This window comes from Zootoca vivipara, chromosome Z2 (genome assembly GCF_965207765.1).
Source record: "Zootoca vivipara chromosome Z2, rZooViv2.hap1.1, whole genome shotgun sequence".
NCBI lineage: Eukaryota > Metazoa > Chordata > Lepidosauria > Squamata > Lacertidae > Zootoca > Zootoca vivipara.
This window is the reverse complement of record NC_142585.1, coordinates 29,646,169-29,664,897: the sequence shown is the minus strand read 5'-3', so window position 1 is coordinate 29,664,897 and position 18,729 is coordinate 29,646,169. Positions and strand designations below refer to the sequence as shown.

Below are 18,729 nucleotides of genomic sequence, written 5' to 3'. Positions count from 1 at the left end.
TTACCTGGAGATGCCAGGGATGGAACCTGGGACCTTCTGTTTGCTAAGGAGATGCTCTGCTACTGAGCCTCTCTGGCCCTTCTCCCCAAAGGCAATTAGCTGGATTTTTTTTGTCAGCCTAGCTGCACTATCAGCCTTTATATGTGACACATAAACACCCTCCCCACCTCCCTAAAAAGACAGTGTTAATGATGAGAACTGTCTTCTTTTGCCAAGTCTCTTAGATAGTTCAGCATGAAAACTCATGTGGACCTTGGCTGATGCAGCTGTATTTGCAGAAGCAGCAACAAAAGCTGCAAAATCTAAAGATTTGGTTGTTGTTGCATCAATCACATGTTTGCTTCTTTGTGTTTAGTTTCTCAGAGCAGTTTTTCAAGCAGAATTCCACTAGGATTGGGGGAACATACTGGAAGGTCCAGTACACTGAATACACGGATGGAACTTTTCAGGTGGAGAAGGGGCGGACAAAAGAAGAAAAGCATCTTGGAATACTTGGTAATACATCAAAATTAACTTTCCTGCCCAGCCAGATATATGGGCTGTGACTTGTTACATTTTGAGAGGCACGGTGGGAAGTTTTATCTATTTATCTTGAAGATTTGTATCTCGCTCATTCTGTCTTAACAGAGACACTCAATGCTGCTCACATCAACTACTGTATAAATGTTTTATGATCTCGGAAACAGGGGTAGTCATTCAAAAGCCAGTGCAGTGTTACAAAAACCTAAAAACAAGAGCAGCCCCAAAGATGAAATGCCTACTACGAAAAAAAATAGTATTCACAAGGCAGTGGAAAACCACCAATGAAGAATCAGTCAACCCTCCCTAGGCAGGCAGATTCCCACAATCTGGGTACAATCACTGAGGGGGTTCCACATTTTGTTGCAAACAATTTTCTTTGTGCACGATAGACTATCAATACACACTGCATTTTAATCTTAGATTTTTCATATGCATTCTGCTAGTTCCTGTCCACACAGCAATAGATAGTCTCTGATACAATGATTTCTGGCCCCCGCCCTCAGTCATTATTCTCCTGTTTTCCACTACTTTTGCCTGTTCTGGGGATGAATGGAGGTATTTCTGTGCCCGTGCACAAATACCTTTTTTTAAAGTTGTTTTTTAACCAGAAATGTGTTAGTGCAAAACAGCAAATGTTACCAGCTCCTAGTTACCATGCTTCGCTAAGGGCAAAATGTAGGTGGTAATGGCTACGAACTAAGATGGTTTTAAAAGAAGATTAGACAAACTTATGGAGGAGAAGACAGCTATCAATGTCTACTAGCCATGATGGCTATGCTCTGCCTCCATGGCCAGACACAGTAAATGCTTCTGCGTCCATTGCTGGAAGTGCAGGAGGGAAGAGTACTCTTGCCCTAGGTTCTGCTTGCGGTTTCCCAAAAGAGGCTTCTGGTTGATCACTGTGAGAACAGGATGCTAGACTAGGTGGGCCGTTGGCCTGATCCAGTAGGTTCTGCTTACGTTCTTACGGAGGCTTGTGCTATTTTGGGACACACGTTTTCTTTTTTGCTTTTTAATATAGAGCTCTTGCACAATACTGATTTTTAGCTATGCTTCAATTCTTATAAATAGGTGCCTTCTGCACGCAGTGTTCAGTGGAAATAAGGCATGCTCCTGCTGTTTGAAAACAAAATGGCTTGCAGAGGGGGCAAACTTACAGACTAGCTTTAGTTGTGATTCCTGCATTGCAGGGGGTTGGACTAAGTCCCTTCCAGCTCTACAATTATATGACCTATGATTCCTGTCTTTCTCCCTGCAGGACCAGTGATCAAAGCTGAAGTTGGAGACACCATCCAGGTTACGTTTGCAAACAAAGCCTCTTGGCCTTTTAGCATTCAGCCCCATGGTGTGTTTTATGAAAAGGAATGGGAAGGAACTGCTTACCAGGATGGTTAGTTCTTACATGCACATTTTCATTTTAGCAACAGCTGCATAAAAACTGTGCTCTTCACTTGCTTAGCGAGACCAGGATAAATTGCTTGGGGTGAAGAAGTAGAGGTTGTTTTCAGTTATTTCAGAAAGGGTAGGTTTCACAATGGTTTTAATACAAGAGCTCCCTATGAGAAGCAGTTGCAGTCTTGGAACTTTCCAGTTTGGAGTGAGGTCTCACATTCAAACTTACTTTTGTGCCACATATTTTAGGATCAGGTCTCTGCTTTAAAGCTCCATGTTCGACAACCCCCCCCCTGGTGCTTTCCCTTGTGAAACCCGCTCTTTACTGCTCAATCGGAACAAACAGCCATTTGGATTTCCCACAGGATTCTGTTTGCTCCGATTCAGCATTAAAGAGCAGGTCTTTCTGTGGAAAGCAGCAGAGCAAAAAAAATTTAAAGTGCTTGGACATTGACTTTTAAAGTGTGGACATCTGCCTGGAAAGTGTGAGGCTTGATAAGTGTGAATGAGCCCTAAGAGATGGCATGATAGAAATCTGCATAATTGTGCATGGCATTTCAGAGAAAGTGGATGGCGAAAAGTTGACACATAGGGCTTATCCATGCTCCCGCTTGTCCCATGTGTAGAAAGTATGAGACCGAGTGGTTTTCCTTCTTGTCCACTGCTTTCTAGACCTGGGGCTAAGCGACCCGCAATATTCTAGTGTCACTGCCAGAGGAATTATGATTCTGAATAACAGTTGCTGGAAATCAGGTGAGGAATCCTTTTTCAGCTAGAGGGCTGATTCCTCATATGGGCAAGTTTCCAAGGGACCTGGCTCAGAATGGGAAGAAGCCCATGAGTAGAATCTAAGCACAAGGGCAGTCCTCTCTCCTCAAGGGCAGTTTCCAGCAGCTGGCATTCAGAAGCATTGGAGGCAGAGCATGGCTATCCAGCCTAGTAGCCATCAATAGATCCCCTGCCCATTTTTGCCTCCAGCCCCACCCACCACTGATATGTGGCCCCTGGAAACTTGCCTGGAAGAGAATGCAGCCCTCAAGCTGAAAAAGACTCCCCACTTGCTGGGAGAGGGAGCAAGGCCCACTCAGAGCATGGGGTCTGGGAGCATGAGGGTTTCTCTTTGTCCACCCCACCCTTCCAGTTGTAGGGCGGCTCTGAGGCTTTGGATAGACATAAACAGAACCCCAAATAAGATGCAATTGTACTTGTTGCAAGCCGTGCTGACAGCTTGGTTATGAAGTGGGGGAAACGAGCCGAACCACAAAAATTAAGAAGACACAATGCCACGAAAAGGTAGACAAAAGAACAACTCAAATTGTCAAGGGATTGAAGAACTCTTCCTAAGAGTAGGTGTTAAAGTTTCTGAGGCCTTTGAGGGTAAGGCAGGTGAGGGGAGATAGTGGAGGTATATAGAATGATGGATGGTGTGGAAAATGTAGCGTGAGAAAGGAGTGTCTGCCTATCATAATTCTTAGACTCAGGAGATTGCTGAACAGCACTGGTCAGTAAGATCCAGACTGACAAGATCCAAACAGGAAATTAACCCCTCACAGCACTGTCTCTCACCAGCTTGGCGCACTCCAGATAGTTCCCATCATCCTTGACCATCTTCGTGGGGACTCATGGGAACTGGAGTCCTGCAGTATTTGGAGATCACTAAGCAGGCTTTCCCTGGTTCACACTGTCTCCCCCAGCTGCTATGAACGGCTTTAAATTTTCATTTATTTATTTTTTCCTTTTATATCCCACCTTTTCCTTCAAGGAGCCTGAGGTGTGGTATGCATGGTCTCCCCATTGTCATCAAATCCCCACAACTGTGAGGTAGGTTTGACCGAGAGGCAGTGACTGACCCAAGGTCACCCAGCAAGCTTCATGCCCAAGTGGGGATTTGATCCCTGGTCTCTGCAACACTCTAACTACTACACCATGACTAGCTCTAATGATACAAGGAGTTGCATAATCCTTCTTGCTTTTCAAAGGCTTATCCAGGAACGGAGCTGCTGTGAAGCCTCTGGGGAGCTTTGTGTACCACTGGACGGTCCCTCCGCATGTTGGGCCTATAGCCACCGACCCTCCGTGTCTGACCTGGATGTACTCTTCTGCAGCAGATCCGGTCAGAGACACCAATTCTGGCTTAGTGGGGCCCTTGCTTATATGTCGGCCTGGGACTCTCGATGAACATAATAAGCAGGTATGCTTTGTTGCTTTGCCATTGTGCCATTGACCAGTATCAACAGAAGGGACTGGAGATGGGTAATTTTTTTGAGACTGAACCTACATTAGTACTCCCATGCAACCACCATCAAAACGTCCAGCCCTACAGGGTCTGAATTCCCTGGCTCCCTATTTGACTGACAGTGGCTTGTGTTTAGGTGGGTGGACCTGGAACATGATGGGGATTATTTTATTGCTTATATCTCGCCCATCCTCTCAGGAGAGTCTAGGGCAGTGTTTCCCAACCTTGTGCCTCCAGCTGTTTTCGGACTATAATTCCCATCATTCCTGACCACTGGTTTTGCTAGCTAGGGATGATGGGAGTTGTAGTCCAAAAACAGCTGGAGGCGCAAGGTTGGGAAACACTGGTCTAGGGCAATTAACAGCAAAGTTACAGCATTAAACACAAACCAAAAGTTTTACTTATTTACTTACTTTATTTATAAGTACAGTGGAACCTCGGTTTTCAAGTGTCTCAGAAGTCGAACGTTTCGACTTTCAAACTCCAAAAACCTGGAAGTAACTGCTTTTTGGAACAATTTTTGGAAGCTGAACGTGCCACGTGGCTTGCGTTTTGAGTTTCCCTATTGTATTGAGGCTTCTGTATTGAGTAGTTTTTGAATGTTTCTGAAGTCGAACGGTCTTCTGGAATGGTTTAAGTTCGAAAATTGAGGTTCCATTGTATATTTGTATGTCGTTTTGTCATTAAAAAAATCTAAGCCATTTACAGCAACAAAACCATACAATAAAACCATTAAAAAGTTAAAAACAGATATCAAATAACAATTGCTGTAGGATGTGTTATTAACTGCCAGCATAGGCCTGGCAGAATATAAAAGATTTCAGCAGAAATTTAAAAGTTGACAAAGAAGGCATGAATCTCCAGTGGCAGGCAGTTCCACTGCACTGGACCAATGACACTCAAGGATTAGTTTCTCATTGTTGTCAAATGAGCCTCACCAACTTGAGAATGACCAGCAATGCTCTTGAGACTATAACCAATAATGATTAGTGCATGAGAATCTGTATTTTTCAAAAGCTGACATCCTGTGTGTTGTTGCTATCATAGAAAGGTGTTGAGAAGGAGTTTTATCTCTTGTTTGGTGTGTTCGATGAAAATCTAAGTTGGTATCTGGATGCAAATCTGAAGTACTTCTTGAGAAAGGACCATCCTTTTCAAGACCAAGACTTCAAGGAATCCAACAGGATGCATGGTATGTTATCACGCCCACTCTTAATTGGAGCACCTATCTGAAATATCTACTCTGAGCTTTCACCTCAGAAAGGATGTTATAGAGTTGGGAAAGGTTCAGAAACGGGCAACCAAAATGATTAAGGGGATGGAGCAACTCCTCTGTAATCAGAGGTTGCAACATTTGGGACTTCAATTTAGAGAAAAGGCATGTAAGAGACAACATGGTAGAAGTTTGTAAAAATCCATGGCATGGAGAAAATGGATAGAGGAAAGCCCCCCCCCCACACACACACACAACTCCAGAATGCATGGGCATCCAATAAAGCTGAATGTAGGAAGATTAAGGACATATTAAAGAGAGGACTTCTTCACTCAGAGCATAGCTGAACTGCAGAACTTGCTCCCAGAAGAGCCAAGGATGGGCCACTAACCTATAGGTTTAGACAAATTCATGGAGGAGAGGACTGTATTGATGGCTACAAACCTATAGTACTGTTCTTGGGGGACAGGGGGCAGACAGGTGTGGAGGACTGTGTGGTCCTGAATGGGGTAACTGTGCCCCTGAAGAACCAGGTGCGCAGCCTGGGGGTCATTTTGGACTCACAGCTGTCCATGGAGGCGCAGGTCAATTCTGTGTCCAGGGCAGCTGTCTATCAGCTCCATCTGGTACGCAGGCTGAGACCCTACCTGCCTGCAGACTGTCTAGCAAGAGTGGTGCATGCTCTAGTTATCTCCCGCTTGGACTACTGCAATGCGCTCTACGTGGGGCTACCTTTGAAGGTGACTCGGAAACTACAACTAATCCAGAATGCGGCAGCTAGACTGGTGACTGGGAGTGGCCACTGAGGCCATATAATACCGGTCATGAAAGACCTACATTGGCTCCCAGTATGTTTCCAAGCACAATTCAAAGTGTTGGTGCTGCCCTTTAAAGCACTAAATGGCCTCGGCCCAGTATACCTGAAGGAGCATCTTCACCCCCATCGTTCAGCTCGGACACTGAGGTCCAGCTCCGAGGGCCTTCTGGTGCTTCCCTCACTGAGAGAAGTGAGGTTACAGGGAACCAGGCAGAAGGCCTTCTTGGTAGTGGCGCCCACCCTGTGAAATGCCTTCCCATTAAGGAAATAAACAACTATGTGACTTTTAGAAGACATCTGAAGGCACCCCTGTTTAGGGAAGTTTTTAATGTTTGCTGTTTTATCGTGTTTTTAATATTCTGTTTGGAGCCGCCCAGAGTGGCTGGGGAAACCCAGCCAGATGGGCAGATTATAAATAATAAACTATTATGATAGTATTATTACAAGCCATGATGGCCATGCTCTGCGTTAACACATTGGAGTGAGCAATGCATCTCAATGCCAGTTGCTGCAAACCACAGGAGGGGAAAGTGTATCTCTTGCGCTGCTTGCTGGTTTCCCAATGGGGCATCTGGTTGGTCACTGTGAGAACAGGATGCTGGATTCGATGGGGTCCCTTTGGCCTGATCCAGCAGGCTCTTACGATTTATTTCATTTATTTCTTCTGTAAAATTTATACTCCGCTTGGTTGAAGAAGAAAAAAGCCCCCCAAAATTCAAAGAATTATTTGAAAAGGTATGGTCTATGCATGAATCAAATAAATAAATGTCTCCTTTTTTGTTTCTATTCCTTTGGTGTTCCCCTCCCCTTTAAAGCCATTAATGGCTTCCTGTTCAGCAACATGCCTCTCCTAGATGTCTGCAGGGAAGAAACTGTCTCCTGGCATCTCTTGGGCTTTGGCAGTGAAGCTGACGTCCATGGCGCAACCTTCCAGGGAAATACGGTCTTGATGAATGGGATGAGGCGAGACGGAGCCAGTCTCTTTCCTCACACATTTGCCACAGCCCTCATGTGGCCGGATAGTGAAGGTAAATGCCTCGACCCATTTGCAACCTTTCTCTCTCTAAGGCTTATCATGGGGTTTCTTTCAGCATCAAGGGAGACATAGGTCATGCCCAAACCATATATTTTATGCATGCTTAAAAGCACAAGGCTTCCCCGAAAGAATTCTGGGAACTATAGTTTGTTAAGGGTCTTGGGGAATTATAGCTCTGTGAGGCATGGACTACATTTTGCAGGATGCTGGAGAGGGGGGGGAGCGTGTGCTTCCAGTGTATCCAAGGAAAAAGAGTTATGCAAGCTTTCAGCCAAAGCCATGTACAGATAGTGACCTTGGATATGCAAGATCCCTCTCCTGAATCCCTAGAAAAGTTTTGCAGATTCCCTGCCCAAACGAATTTTTGTGGGTTTTGTTTTGCTTTCAAGCTCAGTAAAGCACCAACATTGTAATGTGCTTGAGGCACAAGCCAGTGTGGTAGAATCACAGATTTGTAGGGCATAGTGCAATTGAATTAGAACCTGGGAGACTAGTGTTCAAATTTCCACCCAGCAATGAAGCTTCGTGGGCTATCTTGAGTCACTCCCTCCTTCTCAGCCTAACCTACCTCACAGAATTTTTTTGAGGATAAAATGAGGGTTTGTTAGTTAGACCCATGGCTTGATATGATAGAACACATCTGTCCTGCAAATGCAAACCCAAGGGAAGGGAGGTGACATGACTGATGTTTATAAAAAATTACGCCTGGCAAAGAGAAAGTGGATAGAGAAACGTTGCTCTACCTCTCTCATGACACTAGAATTTGTGGGCATCCAATGAAGCCGAATGTTGGAAGATTCAGACAGATGAAATAATATTATAATATTATTAATAATTTATTATTTATACCCCACCCATCTGACTGGGTTGAACTGTGGAACTCCCTGCGGTGGACTACAAAGCCCATCAGCCACAGCCAACGCAGCCATATGGTATGGGGGGGGCATTCCTGTGTTGGCTGGTGGGAATTTTGATTGGAAACATCTGGAGGGACCTGTTTGCCACCATCTTGCACATCTCTGTTTATGCTGCCCACTAGGGACTTTTGAAGTATACTGTCAGACTAGCAACCACTACCAGTCTGGGATGAGAGGACGCTACTCAGTTCAGCAGTGTGGGAAGAACACACTGTTTCCGGACCAGCAATATGAGCAAGTGAGGACCCTCTACATTATGGCAGAAGAAGTAGAGTGGGACTATGCTCCAGATCGCCATTGGGCACTGGAAAGATATAACAGCTCTGTGGAGGAGAGGTAACTGGGTCTGCTTCAGAAAGGAGCAGGAGGACTAGATAGTCCATTGGCCTGATCTAGCTAGCAGGCTCTTCTTCTGTTCTTCTGGCTCCTTTCCATGCCATGTTGACTGAGTTAACTTTTATTTGCTTGCTTTACATTATGGATTTGTATGCCACCTTTCAAAACAAAAGTTTCCATAAGGGGGCTTATAGTCAGTGTCATTAAAAAAGGGGAAAAAAAGAAATATCTGCAATTTTATAAAGAGACAGCATAAGGCAATTACTAGTCCATACCCACAAAATAATGTTACAGTTCAAAAACAGAGAGCTTAAAAACCCAGCTTGTCCTTTTAAGCCAAAGGGGCAATGAGGTTGCCAGACCCCCAGGACTTTCCTGAAGTTCCCAGGTTTGCTTGGCTATTACCAGGTGATGGGGGGACGGGATGGCTTGAATCTCCAGATGGACAAGACCACCTGAAAAATTATTATTATTATTATTATTATTATGGCTGTGAGTGCAGCTTGCAAGCTTCAGCCTAGTAGGAGCCAGCTGAGAATCATTGCACAAACTCTCTGGGGATATCTTCACTTCCCCCCTCCCCCTTCCACTTTTCTAGTTAGACTCTGTCTTTGCAAATTATTGCATAGACATAGTGACGTCACCAAGACCTGTTCCCCCATGACATCACTGGGACCCATACCTGCATCCCAGATTTGGGCCCTAAAATATCAGGGTCTGTGAAAATCCTGACTTGACAGTCTTCGGGGCAAAGAGATCATACATGCATTCCAGGTCAGTTTATTAATAATAGTAACAACAGCAGCAGTGTGTTTTAAGTGTAGTTGCTGTGGTGCTTATAATTATTGTGATATTGTTCATTTTAATTCATTTAATAAAAAAATATTCTATGCTGCTTTATTCTGGGGGGACGGGACCCCAAAGCTGTTTATGAAAAAGCTAAAGCAATAAAATTATAAGTAAGAATAGTTAATTGCAATACTTTGGGGCCCTTTCCAGCTCTACAATTCAGTGATTCTAAGCTAAGACTTTTTCAGGGGGTTGTATGTGGAAATCAAAATGACAATAAACTAAAAACAAATTGACACCGACTTCGTAAATGTATGGGTTTAGGCTAGCCTAAACAAAATACATATCTTGGTAGGTGCCGATAAGACAGCGCTGAAGGTGCTTGCTGGTATCAGTATCAGCGCAGCCCAAGGAAAGTCTCTTGAGAAAGAGACTGTTTTTCTAAGCTTTGGGAATGCAGGCCGAAGTTGAGTGGTTAGTCGCAATAGTTGCTCAGAGAATAGAACAAGGACGCAGGCAAGAAGTAGGGGTGCTTCCTGAGTAATAACCCCAAGTGCTCTAGAAAACCAGGCAAGGCTGAATCACAGTCCACCCTCCTCGCTCCCTGGATAACATTCTGGGACACATTCTACCCTCCCATCCCACCTCCTGCTCTCTAGTTTAAAATGAGGCAGATTCCTCTCCTTTTCCCTGTTTCCTTGCCCCTTCCCAACTTGGCTGCTTGCTCCCAGGCATTTGCCCTCTTCAGTCTTCCTGAACCTCTCGAATATCTGCACACAAAAGGGATGGTGTGCCCTCTGGCCTTTTAACATGCTTCCTTAGCTCCTGCTCTGCTATTGCTCCCTAGCCGCACCATAGGGAAGGCAGAAGATTTTTGATGCCTTAAATGTGCTGATCGCAGCAATATGGCCTAAGGAAAGGCATGGGGAGCCTAAGGCTGAAGGGAAAAGGAGGCCCTCTCTCGGCCTCCAACCACCCCCTCAGTTCCGCACACTCCTGAGTGCTTTTACCTGAGTGAAATGTGTCCTTCAACAGAATGCCTCCCACTTGCCGGAACAGAGGCTGGGAAGACATGTGGGTGGGTAAAAGCTTCTGACTTTTGCACAGCTAGAATGCAGCTGATTGCAGAAAGGGAGCAACAACATCCATTTTAGCTCTGGCCACATCCACTTTTGCCTCTCTGGCCCTGCTGATCCCTGAAATTTGGCCCCTTGAAAGTTGCTCATGTGGGAATGCAGCCCTGAAATCCCTGGTTGGAGGAATCTCATGCAACCACTCCACCACAAACACCAAGGTCATGCACCAGAATATTACCGTTTTTAGTTCCCCTGCTAGTTCATTAGCTGACCCGTACCCAGGTCCCCCTATGCTAAGCCTTTTCCAGGCATCTCCCGAAGCCTTTCATCTCAACGGGCTTCACATCTCCAGAACCCAGATTCCCTAGAGCCGTGACCTGCCCCTCACAGACAAGATGTGTGTTATTATTTTATTAATGCCAACAGAGCATCATTAACTCACAAAGGAACTTCAACATTCACAGGTATAGCGACGTGTTTCTGAGTGGCAAGAACGGACTCCTTGGCTCCCGGTACAAGAAAGCGGTGTACAGGGAATACACAAATGGGACGTTCAAGACCCCAAAGAGCAGGAAGGATGTCGAGGAACACTTAGGGATCCTGGGTAAGGAGAAGGATTGTACACAAAGTAGGTGCTGCTCCTCTCACTTCTGCAGGAGGGAGTGATGAGCCACCAACTTAGATGGGTTTAAAAGATGGCCCACTGACCCGATCCAGCAGGCTCTTCTTTTGTTCCTGTGTTCCAGTCGAGCAAAACTGCAAGCAAGTTTATTAGATAGCACAATCAGAAACAGGCCTTTGGCCACCTGGGTCTTTTTTACTTACTTTTACTTTTACTTTTTTTTTAACTTCCATAGAAAAGGGTGAATATAAATTAATTGCATCTGGGGGTTGGGGTGCCAGTTGTCACTTTGATGAAAACAGCATTGCATGGACACTGCAAAAATAATAATAATTGTGCACAAAAATCCCACAGTGAACACCCATCCAGATGCACCTGGTCTACACGTGCAGCAGAATGAGATGTTTGAAATCTAGAGACAGTAGGGTGCACTGCACTGTTTCAGACAGCAGGTGGGGGTATAACTTCTGAATCAGCCCCTTTGTAAAAACATTCTCTGCAAATGATCTTTAATGCAGTGGGGTGCTACAGGACTCTCATTTTTCACAGCAATAGGCTAGCTCAGCTATCCCGCTGGAAATTGTTGCTAGATTTACCAGTTTTCTAATTAACAAGAGGTGGGTTTTTTAATGGTTTGGTTTAGTTTGATACTCTAGGAGAGTGTTCAAAAAATAGGATGCCTCGTGGTCTGAGGTGGTACATTGCATTCCACCACCTCAGAACCCTGCCATGCTATTGATACTTCATATGTCTGTGTGTGTAAACCAAGCCCGGTCACGGCTTTTTTTTCCAGCTGGAGCTCACCTCTTAGGTGGGCACCGTTGCCATTCTAAGAGAACATGGGGGGTGTTCGTGGTGAGTTCCGGCACCTCTTTTTCTAGAAAAACAGCACTGGAGGCATAAGGGTTTGCTATTCTGACTGGTGTGTAATTGGACTGCAGAGTAAATTATCAAATCATCAATTCTAGCACGCAGGGGGCCAACAAAATAATATAGTTTGGCATCTGAACAATTGGTATTATTAATTGTATTATGATTTGGTATTATAATTTGGTATTGACAACGAGGCTTTTATTGGGTTATTGTAACTGAAAAAATTATTACATAAAAAGAAGATGTACCTCAGACTTCAAATTATCATCATGATCATATTTCTTAGACTCTCATTATAAATGTGTAGTAAGAACTGAGGATGTCTAGGCACTCGAGGGTCTTCTCTCCCCCCCCCCTTGTTATGCCTCTCCAGATGTAGATGGGAGTCTCTCTCTGGCAACATTCACAACACACATTTAAAGCAGCATGTGAGCACCATGCCACTTTAAACAGTCACGACAGGCCTTCCCCCCCCAAAAAAAAAGAATTCCGGGAACGGTAGTTTGTTAAGGGTGCTTAAAGTTGGTAAGGTAAAGGTAAAGGGACCCCTGACCATTAGGTCCAGTCGTGACCGACTCTGGGGCTGCGCACTCCTCTCGCATTATTGCTGTGGCCAGCATGACAAAGCCACTTCTGGCAAACCAGAGCAGCACAAACCAGAAGACTGTGCTGCTCTGGTTTAAAGTTGGTAGGAAACCCCTATTCCCCTCCCAGAGGTACAATTCCCAGAGTGGTTTGATAATCAATCCCTCTTTGCAAGAAGCTCTGGGAATTGTACCTCTGTGATGGGAAATGAGAGGGGTGGGTGGGTGGGTCTGAGACAACTCTCAGCACTCTTAAAAAAAATTGCAGCTCCCAGAAATCTTTTGGGGAAGCCTTGACTGTTTAAACTGGTACCATAGAACTTTAATGGCATGGTGTCAATGTGGACTGTATCTCTGTAGTGTTGTGTTCTTTTAAGAAGTTTTTCTGCTTTTCCCTCTCAGTGGCTCTTTGGTGTACTGTGGGTAGCGATGGAGATTTATTATGGGTTGCTTATTATGGGCTGTTCTGTCCGTGCCCACTCTCTTCTGCCCATGCCTTTCCCCCTCACATGGGAAAATAGCTGGGTCAGTACAAATAACTATTACAGCTTAGTCACACTGCAAGCCATCAGAAGAGATGGGTCTGCTCAGGACTGACAATAATAATTGCAGGGGAGCACAGCTGTACTAGGCACAAAACAAATCTGGGGTCCAGACTCTCAGCTTTCCTTTTTCCTTTTCCTTTTTAAAAATGGTTTTATTAACATTATTATTGCAATTCATTGCCATAGCTATTATATATCAAGCATTCTTGTTTCCTAAGAAGAAGAAAGAAAACAAATTAACTAGAAATAGGGAGGGGGGGGAGAGAACATGGGATGTGGAAGGCGGAAGGGATAATATAACAAAAAATTCTATGGGGCAATTATTAAAAGGAAAAATGTCATCGTTTACATTGTCATCCAGAAATGTAAGAACTTCTCAATACATTTTGTTTTCTTAATTATTTCAAATTGCATTTTTCTTTTCTTTCTTCGGTTTTCTTGGTAATTGGTTTTTCGATTTCAATTAACAAAACATGCCCATACAAGGAAAACCAGACTTAGTAGATGTTCAGAAAAGAAAGATAAATAGCAGCTGACGGTTGTATTTTTAAACATTCCAAAGACAATCAAATGAAAGTGTCTCTCCATAAGTTTCATTGAGTCTGTAGAGAGTGAAAACCATGTTTGATTGCCTTAACAAAGCGAATAAAAGGATATATAGAAAGTGTTAGTCATCCCATCCCACTGGATCAATATTCCGTTTGTGAAATGTTTGTCCATACGCATGACGTCCCATACTTGCAAACTTCAGCCTTCAAAAAGATTTGCATTTAAAGTTTTCCAAATCTTTGTGATCACTAATCTAGCTGCCAATAATAAATGGAGGATGAGGTTCTTATTGGGTATGTTCTTAATCTGAGGAGTAAAATAAGTGCTGCATGTTTCTTATACATAAGTTTTATCATTAAGATACTTTGCCAGGTTTTCCTTGGCTAATTAGTTGCAGGAGGGGGGTCTTGGTTTCCCCGTAGCTTTCCTTTCCTTTTGTAAAAGTCTCTTCCCCTTGAAGAATGAGAATTCTGAAGCAAGATATTCAGGCACCATTCTAACCAGTTCATTCAGGAGAAGGGAGCCTCCTCCTGCCTTTCAGTGTTTTAGCTAATTAAAATTGTTTGCAAAGATGAGTATAGTAGCAAGATTTTTTTTTTGAGGGGGCAGGCCGTTTGTTGGGGTGACAGAACCTCAGTTAACTATGCATTTTTATTGATTTGGGGGGCAACTATTCTTCCCTGCCCCCCTGGTTATGCCCAGGTAAAGGTAAAGGGACCCCTGACTATTTGGTCCAGTCGCGGACAACTCTGGGGTTGTGGTGCTCATCTCGCTTTACTGGCCAGCATGACTAAGCTGCTTCTGGCAAACCAGAGCAGCGCACGGAAACACCGTTTACCTTCCTGCTGGAGCGGTCCCTATTTCTCTACTTGCACTTTGACGTGCTTTCAAACTGCTAGGTTGGCAGGAGCTGAGACCGAGCAACGGGAGCTCACCCCATCGCAGGGATTCGAACCACCAACCTCCTGATCAGCAAGCCTTAGGCTCTGTGGTTTAACCCACAGCACCACCCGCATCCATGTATAGTAGGCTAAATCAAACACACTCAGGTAAAAGCAGGCAGGGTTGTGCAGAACTGAGAGGCGTGGCCTGCATTGAGGCCTGGAGAGTTGCTTTCTCCCAAAGCAGCAGGTTAAAATAGTGCTTGCGTATTTCACTTCAGAACTCTCATTAGTTAGTGAGTGGGGACTTACTTTGGGAAGCAGGCAAGTGGGGTGTGGGCCTGGGTCCCAAATTCACTCTGAACCTAGTATAGCAGTGCCCCCTGCACATCTTGGCAGGCTTGAATAGACCCACTTCTTCCGATAGCTTGGACTGTGGAAACATTGAGATAATTCTTTGTACTGACCCAGCAATAGCCACAGCTACTGCATGACCGGGACACAGGTGGCGCTGTGGTCTAAACCACAGAGTCTAGGCTAGGACTTGCCAATCGGAAGGTCAGCGGTTCAAATCCCCATGACGGGGTGAGCTCCCATTGTTCAGTCCAAGCTCCTGCCCACCTAGCAGTTCGAAAGCACGTCAAGTGCAAGTAGATAAATAGGTACTGCTCCGGCGGGAAGGTAAACGGTGTTTCCGTGCACTGCTCTGGTTTCGCCAGAAGAGGCTTGGTCATGCTGGCCACATGACCCGGAAAAACTGTCTGCGGACAAATGCCGGCTCCCTCAGCCAGTAAAGTGAGATGAGCGCCCCAGAGTCGTCCGCAACTGGACTTAGCTGTCAGGGGTCCTTTACCTTAACCTTTTTACTGCATGACCACATGCACATCACTGTATGAGCATTGTTCTGTCACCCACGTATTGCTTTCAATGCACTGCTTTCAAGTGTAAGGTACATCTTTTTATGTTGTTCTCATCCATTCCTAGTCACCGTCCGAACAGCGTTTGTTACCTAAAGCATCTCCTTGCCTCTAGGTCCATTCATCTGGGCAGAAGTGGGAGACGTCCTCAATATTGTGTTCAAGAACAATGCCACACGGCCTTACTCCCTTCATGCCCATGGAGTCCTGGAGAAGAACAGTAACAAAGGCTCGGAAGTAGCACTGCCTGGTGAGTCTTAGCCAGGCATCCCCAAACTGTGACCCTCCAGATGTTTTGGCCTACAACTCCCATGATCCCTAGCTAACAGGACCAGTGGTTGGGGAAGATGGGAATTGTAGTCCAAAACATCTGGAGGGCTGAAGTTTGGGGGTGCCTGGTCTTAGCCCTCTGCTGTGAGTTGCCTTGCCTAGACCCCTGTGTCATGTATAGCAGCCGAGCTTCTTATTAACTATCCCCCCCCCCCCGCAGTGCTCACAAAGACCACCTGGAGTCCATTCTCAGGCACCTGTATGGTTAGAGGCTGGGTGGACTCCCTATCATTTTGCATAGTCTGGGACCCACACCAATGGACTTGAGTGACAAGAAAGGAGATTCTGATGAAACATCAGGAAGAACTTTCTGCCAGAGCTGTTCGACTGTGGAATGGACTCCCTTGGAAGGTGGTAGACTCTCCTTCCTTGGAGGGTTTTTGTTTGTTTGTTTGTTTGCTCCTGAGCTTTCCCCGTAAAACCTGCTCTTCAAAGCTCAATGGAAGCAAACAGCAACCCACAGGAACCCCAAATAGCCATTTCCTCCCATTAAAGGACCGTTCGCTCCTTTAAAGAGCGACATATCACGGAGAAAGCTCCAGAGGGAAAGGAACAGATACAGAACTTTAAAGTGTAGGCCTGTGCCTGGGAAGAGCAGGGCAAAAGGTATTGTTTTGTTTTGTTTTTTTGCAAACCCTTTTGAGATGTTTTTTTAAAATATAATTAAGCACTGTACGGTATAAGTGACGTGGGTGGCGCTGTGGTCTAAACCACTGAGCCTAGGGCTTGCCGATCGGAAGGTGGGCAGTTTGAATCCCTGTGATGGAATGAGCTCCCGTTGCTCGGTCCCAGCTCCTGCCAACCTAGCAGTTCGAAAGCACGTCAAAGTGCAAGTAGATAAATAGGTACTATTCCAGCGGGAAGATAAACAGCATTTCAATGCGCTGCTCTGGTTTTGCCAGAAGGGGCTTAGTCATGCTGGCCACATGACCCGGAAAAACTGTCTGCAGACAAAGGTCAGCTCCCTCAGCCAGTAAAGCGATATGAGCGCTGCAACCCCAGATTCGTTCATGACTGGACTTAACTGTCACAGGCCCTTTACCTTTACAGTATAAATGTTATGAAATAAGTAAGTCGCTGAGATTCCGAACAGAAGTAGAAAGATGTCTCTCTCTCTAAAATAATTGAAACAAAAAATTAAAAAAATTCCTTCCAGTAGCACCTTAGAGACCAACAGACCAACATGGCTACCTACCTGTCTTAATAATAATAATAATAATAATAATAATAATAATAATAATAATAATAATAATAATAATTTCTGCCTGTTTCTGTCTCAGGTGAAATTGTCACCTATCGGTGGGATGTTCCTGAAAGATCTGGCCCAGGACCAAATGATTCTGCCTGTGTCTCTTGGATCTACTATTCCAATGTGGATCCTGTAAAGGTTTGCAGTTTTTCTCTGGCTTTTGTAAGAGGATTATACAATCATGCGATGGAGCTCCCCACCAGGAAGTTTATTCATACCAAACTTACACTGTGCAAGCAAAAGACCTGTGCTCACTGTACAGGTTTCAGGGACTAGGTTGAAGAGGAGGAATGGTGAAGGTCACCACCCCCCTTCTCCTGTAGCTCCCAGAGAAGAGGATGGCAGTCTTGAATTACAGCAGGGCTTTGAGGAAGATAACAGCTTAGAGAGAGGCAAACAGGTGTTAGGAGAAGGAGGAGGGGAGACAGAACAGTTAGCTGACACATCACTGGAGAGCATAACCAACCCCCCTTCTCCCAAAATGCAACATTCGTTAAGGGTGCAGGAACAAAGGGCACAGAGACAGTTGACCATGGATGGACACCATAGAAGCAGGTGTTGTTGCTAGAAGGGAAGGAGGGAGGAGCTCAGTGCGAGCAATGCCACCATTGAGGATTGACTGGATTCTTTGCCCTTCACAGTGATGAATGAAAAAAAATTCATAAGAAAAAACTTTGTTTCCTCCCTGCTTCTTGGTGCCATCGGGAGAGGGAGAGAATTCCTCACAGCTGGCAATAGGGTTGCCATATTTCAAAAAGTAAAAAAAAAACAACAGGACACCCCAAAGCTGTTGAGCTTTCATTTTACAAAAACACCCCCCCCCCAAAAAAACACAAGACAAATAACCCCCCACCCCCAGACATCAATTCCACCTTTGAAATCCCAGTAATGTCCAGGGAAATCCAAAGTATGGCAGTTTGGGAAACCCTGGTCTATAGAAAGCCATGGTTGTAGCCCATAGAAATGTCCTTTGAAGGAGAATTATTTTGGTTCCAGAAGCTGCACCAGCTAACAAGAGTCTGTAACTAACACTGCTACATGCGAGAGCCAACGGTAGGCTTCCCAACTTTTCTCTCCCCTTTTACCCCCAGGATGTGTTCAGTGGTCTCATTGGCCCCCTAAAAGTCTGCCGTAAAGGGACGCTGGATTTAGATGGGAGAAGGAAAGGTGTCAACAAGGAGTTTGCACTTCTCTTCTTGATTTTTGATGAAAATCAGTCCTGGTACCTAGAGGAGAATGTGCAAAAGTATGCCCAGGGGGACTGGGCTCATTCCCACCGAGAGGACGAAGAGTTTCTGGAGAGCAACAAAATGCACGGTGACTTTGTGTTATTACTTTTTCATCCTGCATGGCTGGCTGCCTTTGCCCTGGATTGCAAAGTGTTGCCTAGAATTGTCTGTATTAAAAAAACAACAACACCTGGGCAATTGATTTTCCCACTGTTACCATCTTTTCAAAAGTAATGTTCCTATTTATTTATTTGGGTTTCTTACTGGAAAGTCTTTGGGGGTAGGGAAAAGAAAGAGACCTCTCTACCGCCTTTCAACCAAGGTATTGTGTGTTTTCAGATCCCACCTTATTCTGATGACTGTAATTTGTGTTAATTGGTTTTAGTATTTAAGTTTAAACTTTAGCAAACTGTCTTGGGACCTGCTGGTGAAGGGCAAGTAATAAATAAATGATAACAGCAGCAATAACTATAATATTTATAAGATAGGCAGCAATACTTCTGAAGCCCCTGGAGGGTAGGGAAGAGATGCTCTTGCAGGACCAGGCATCAGGCTCCCCTACCCCAACCCATGCAAATAAGAGACTAATGAGGCTGGTTTTATGAGTCAAAACAGG

The 18,729-nt window shown here is 44.9% G+C and overlaps 1 protein-coding gene across 4 annotated transcripts in view; it reads left to right on the top strand.

The window, feature by feature from the left end:
• The window catches only part of HEPH (hephaestin), a 45,823-nt gene that overhangs the window by 17,302 nt on the left and 9,792 nt on the right, over positions 1–18,729 (top strand). For all 4 annotated transcript variants that reach the window (XM_088664686.1, XM_088664685.1, XM_035103281.3 and 1 more), the window contains 10 exons: positions 356–495; positions 1,781–1,912; positions 3,894–4,105; positions 5,198–5,342; positions 6,996–7,208; positions 8,256–8,469; positions 10,799–10,938; positions 15,421–15,555; positions 16,916–17,022; positions 17,976–18,201. In XM_088664686.1, coding sequence (XP_088520812.1) covers positions 356–495; positions 1,781–1,912; positions 3,894–4,105; positions 5,198–5,342; positions 6,996–7,208; positions 8,256–8,469; positions 10,799–10,938; positions 15,421–15,555; positions 16,916–17,022; positions 17,976–18,201 — 1,664 coding nt within the window. The remainder of the gene's footprint in view (positions 1–355; positions 496–1,780; positions 1,913–3,893; positions 4,106–5,197; positions 5,343–6,995; positions 7,209–8,255; positions 8,470–10,798; positions 10,939–15,420; positions 15,556–16,915; positions 17,023–17,975; positions 18,202–18,729) is intronic.